General features: G+C 27.8%; 1 protein-coding gene across 1 annotated transcript; it reads right to left on the bottom strand.

The window, feature by feature from the left end:
• Positions 1-353: 353 nt before the first annotated feature.
• LOC131606490 (cyclin-U2-1-like) lies at positions 354-1,944 on the bottom strand. The gene is made up of 2 exons (XM_058878714.1): positions 1,464-1,944; positions 354-788 (listed from the first exon to the last, which is right to left on the bottom strand). The coding sequence occupies exons 1-2, from the start codon at positions 1,880-1,882 to the stop codon at positions 539-541; spliced, it is 669 nt and encodes a 222-aa protein (XP_058734697.1). The 5' UTR covers positions 1,883-1,944; the 3' UTR covers positions 354-538.
• Between the last annotated feature and the right edge of the window lie 3,076 nt (positions 1,945-5,020).

The raw sequence follows: 5,020 nt of genomic DNA, 5'->3' as shown, positions 1-5,020 counted from the left end.
TGTGTAAAAGAATCGTTTAGATTCTAAATTAAATTTTTGTAGAAGTATGTTTAAAGGAATAAATGCAAATTCATTGTGTCGGTGGAAGCAACTTAATACTCAGTTGCAAAGTGAGAAGTACATCATTTAAATATCTTTTTCTTCTTAATTGTGGAAATCCATAGATATTTTATTTTTTAGATCCTATAATTGAAAGGGTAAAAAACATTTTAATTGATGGAAATCATAAAACTTATCTATCAAAGATTGCCTTGTTGTTCTCAAATTTATAGTGTTTGTACTTATGTGATTGAAAATATGCACATATAGAGACAAAAGTAAAATTTCAAAAATCTCCACACCAACAAACAAAATCTCAAAACTCATAAAATTCACTATTTCCATTGATGGAACAAGACAACTTTGTACATCACCCTCACTTGTCCTTTACCTATAGTTCTAAAATCATAATCCACCCAACAAACACTTAAATTTACATTGATCTATACACATTAACAAGCTTTCTTTATTTTCAAGCAAAAAAAATACCCTAAAAATTCTACAACATTACTCGTGCAATTTGTGTATGTCCCTTTTCTTTGATTTCTTCAGCACATCTTAAGGTCCTCTCAATATGGTACCCTCCTCCAATGCTTACTTCTCTCTCTAAATGGCAACAATAGCTCTCAAATACACTCACATTTACATGTAATTTGAAATTCATCATGAATAGAAATTCAAGCTCTAACTCATTCAATTCATTTGTTGTTAATCCACCAACTTTTGCAAAGTATGAGTTTCTGAAATTCCTGTCAAATAACAAAAAGCCACTTTAGTATCACATTATATAAACAAATAGAGTTAGAACTAACCTATCTCATTTTTAATTTTTGAAGAGTGAAATTTTAACCACTAGATAATTAAATAAAAATAGTTGGTTGTGAAGAAAAATATTTAGAATTCAATAAAATAATTATTTTTTTAAAAATAATAGCTAATATTAGGATGATAAACGGGTATACCCATCCCAAAGAAAAAAATGGAATGAGGCTAGAGTTGAAGGTGTAGGCGTAAAATTTTGGTCTATTTTTAAAAAAAAATTAAAGCGAAACATAAGAGAAGGCAATGCATTTTTCAAGTTTAAAATAAAAAAATAAATCATGTTAAGTTCACACAAAAGTGTGAAAAACGAATATATTAGAGGTTTAAGATTAAAATATTGACTCGTCCCACAAATGAGTGCAGGCAAAACATATATGCACAACGGACCAGATTCGTTTTGTCAAGCCAGACATTATTGTTAAAGATTGAAATTGAAAGAAGAACATCTTTCATCAATATAAGAAACCCATTACCGAATTTTTACTATCTTGAATATAGTTTAAGAATCTAATGTTGAAAAAGTAATGGAAACAATTTTTTTTTATTAGATTCAAGAATTGAGCAAATAGAAAAAGATAAAAATGAGGAAGAAGAGTACTCACATATCTTCAACATACTTAGAAGCCACCATAATAGTTGTGATGAGAAGTCTATGAACATTTCTTGAATTGATTCTAAACCCAACATTACTTTGACAAAACCTATCAATATACACATAAGCAACAACATAAACCGAAGGACCAGCACGTGTGTACCTAAAAATCCTCTCTAAATAAGATTCAATAGTCAAATCAGGAACCTCTCTACAATCAAAGATTTTTGTGGTAAATTCTTTGGACAAAACCTTAGAACAATTCTTCACAATTCTTTGTGTTCTTGCCATGGTTCTCTCAATTAATGAAGCTAGAACATTTATCACTAATGGTGTGTTTGAATCTTGTTTGTATGAGTAGGAATATAAATCATAGTGTAGCTTCCTTGGAGAGATTGCTAAAGAAGAAGATGAAGAAGAAGGAGCCATGAAAAAAGTGATTTTGAAAGTGATTGGTGTGTGTAAGCTTGAAGGGTAAAAATGTATTAATTTTGTTGTTAAGAAATTAAGTGGGAATGTAATGAAGAAAGTTTTATATATAAAGGAAAATGGAGTTGGCAATGGTGGGAGGAAGAGAGAGAATTTTTTGGACTATTAGGATGAATAAAAAAGTATATAATTTTTTAAGGGTTAAATATATCATATTTTTTATAATATAGACGAAATTCGTTTTATACTTTATAAAAAAATTATATTTATTTAAAATGTTAAAATTTATGTTTTTTCTTTTTAAGTGCATAAATTATCTCCAGAATCAGTGTCTAATTTATAAATTTAGGGGAATTTTAAAAAGAAATTATATGGATAATCTAAAAAAAATTGCAGAGGTAAAACAAAAATTATCTACATTATACAAGGATAAAAGGATAAAGTGGTATTAATTTTTTTTTAATTATTATTGGGTCCTATAGTATTAGTTTATTTTTAATTTTTGTGTGTGAGAAAGAGAACATTGAATATGATTATGGTTTTGGCCATATGGAATTTAGAAGGTGAGTGGAAGATTAATGATTAGAAAAATGACAAAATGAAAAATATTAAGATATATGAGTGGGTTACTCTTTTGTTTGTGATTATAAATTACAAATAGTGCCAGCTAAGGTTGTTCTATGTGTTGCATAAAAAACAAGACAGTTTCTTCCACAAATTGATCTTGGTTTAAAAAATTACATAAAGCTAGTAGTGGCCTGCAACTTGTTTTACGTATAATTGTTGTACTTTAATTTCTTATCTTCTTTTTATAAAAAAAAAAAAGTTAGAGAGTTTAGATATGCAGAAAATTTAAAAATATATTAATGATAAATATATTATTACAAAAATATACCTTTAACAATGTTTTAAAATAACACAATTATAAATGTCTTTTTTATTGTGTTTTTGTTAATACTATCGTAGTGATTTTTAAAGCGCTATTATATTATAGAGTGATTAGAGTTAAAATAGATTAGATCAAAGTTTTAGAAGTTTTGAGTTTGACCTCACCATAGAATTCGGTACCTGACCACTGAACAACTTTAATTTGTTTTGAAGCTAATTTTAATTTCAAATTATTTGTCTTTTCTTGAGAAAAGTTACGGGGTTTAAATTGTAGTCTTTTCTCGGGAAAAATTACGGATAGTTTTTTCTATCAAGTTTAACGTTAATCACCGTTGAATCGATTAACTATTACCGAATTAATGCTGCTGCAATTAGAATTATTGTGATGTTTCTGCCAACTTTAATATTATAAAATTAATTTATTAGTGATTGCATAAAGCATGGAACTAACCCTTGGTTTTCCAGGCCTATCAACTAGGAAATTTTCATTAGCATCTAACCTAAAATTAAACCTATGGTCATGAAAATTAAACGATAATTTTATCTTTTAAAAAATACAAATTTCTAAAAGTGAAAGTAGTGTTAGTCTTTCTATATTTTCTGGAATCTTTGGTCCAACCGACAGTGAGGTGAAGGACAATAACGGAAATAAATATAGCTGGTTGGTTGGTATATGGACCTACAAAATTAAATATCATTGAAATGTCATTATAATGTTCATATTCTTTTTATTTATAAAGATTTTGATATCCTAACAAATATTTTATGAACACGGGAGGAAACTATCATTTTCACTTATTTATATATGTATTTATTTTTTATAAACTTAAATAATTTCACCGACTGTTTTAGGTATGTCGATAATTTATGAGCATTTCTTTCAAATGTGATTTAAATTTCGTTTGTAATTTACTGGTGAAAATTTATCATCTTCTTGAAATTAAATATTAATTAAATATTTATAATGTACAAAAATTTTAAAACATCAGTAAATTACAACTGTTAATTTGTTGGAAGTGTTATTTTTATTTAAATTTTTGAATAACATAATTGAATGATTGTGATACGTTGATAGCATAAAAAATTTTACACTAAAAATACATAAAAATTAAACTCTTAATTATTTAATAAATTTAAAATAAAATTTTATCTATAATGTTGATTAGAAGAAATATTATTTATGGTATGTTTATTTTAAAGTTTTAAGTTATATCCTTAGATGTTTTTAAAATATAATTTTAGGAATAATATTTCTAATTATGAATTTGGTAAATTTTACACTTTTTATGAGTAATTGTAAAAAAAAAATTTAAAATAAATAATTAAATATGTGTAGGAAGAAGAAGTTATCATTACTTGAAATGTTATGCTCGCACCTTTATGCATTGGAATAACATGAATAACTTGAACAATTTATGAAAAGGTGAAACAAATGTAAAAAACTGTACTCTCAAAAGTAAAAATTACAAACCTTGAAGCAAATTTATTATTAGAAGTTGATTGATTTTGTTTTATAAAAAATGTTGTGAATTCAATGTCAAAATAAGGGATGAATAAAGGACAAGGAAGAAGAGGAGAACACAAATATTGGTTATAACTGCTATTCTTTTACTTTCTCTTAAAACAAGATTACAAGTTTACAAGAATAACAAATAACCTCTCTCACCCTAAATTAGGATTTGCAGCTTAGCAATGATGAGAGACTAGTATGCTATTTATAATAAAACCTAACATACTAACTAATGGGCTTTTTCCACAAGGCCCATTACACAAGCCAACTTAATAAACAAGCTAACTTAACAAATTAGGGTTTAAACACTAAAACCTAATTTAACATGCTAACAACCCTAGCATCTTCGACACAAGCATGTGAACAACCTTCGACTTCATGCTTAACCCTGTCGAACCAAGAAGCTACCCTTCGGCCATACTAGAGTTCGATCCAATATCTCACAAATCTCCACCTTGGATCTAACTCTACAACATCAAGGGAACAAACTAGCTTTCTTCATGCAGCTTTAGCAACTGCATACAGTGGAAAAACTTGCAACTCAGTAATGTCTTGGTGATCATATCAGCAGCATTGTCTTCAGTCGAAACCTTCAGCACTTGGACTTCTCCACGCTCGATTACTCCTCTGACGAAATGCAGCCTCACATCAATGTGCTTAGTTTGCTCATGATAGGCTGAATTCTTCGACAGGTGTATTGCACTTTGACTATCACATTTAACAGTGATACCTCGACCTTG

This window comes from Vicia villosa, linkage group LG5, assembly GCF_029867415.1.
Source record: "Vicia villosa cultivar HV-30 ecotype Madison, WI linkage group LG5, Vvil1.0, whole genome shotgun sequence".
Lineage (NCBI taxonomy): Eukaryota > Viridiplantae > Streptophyta > Magnoliopsida > Fabales > Fabaceae > Vicia > Vicia villosa.
The sequence above is the reverse complement of the archived record's forward strand: the minus strand, read 5'-3'. Positions and strand labels throughout refer to the sequence as shown.

Excerpts from the sequence above, each read along its gene's own strand:
- LOC131606490 (XM_058878714.1), bottom strand. The coding sequence starts at position 1,882 with ATGGCTCCTTCTTCTTCATCTTCTTCTTTAGCAATCTCTCCAAGGAAG. Across the intron at positions 789-1,463 it reads TCTAAGTATGTTGAAGATAT|GAATTTCAGAAACTCATACT; the intron begins GTGAGTACTCTT and ends GTTATTTGACAG.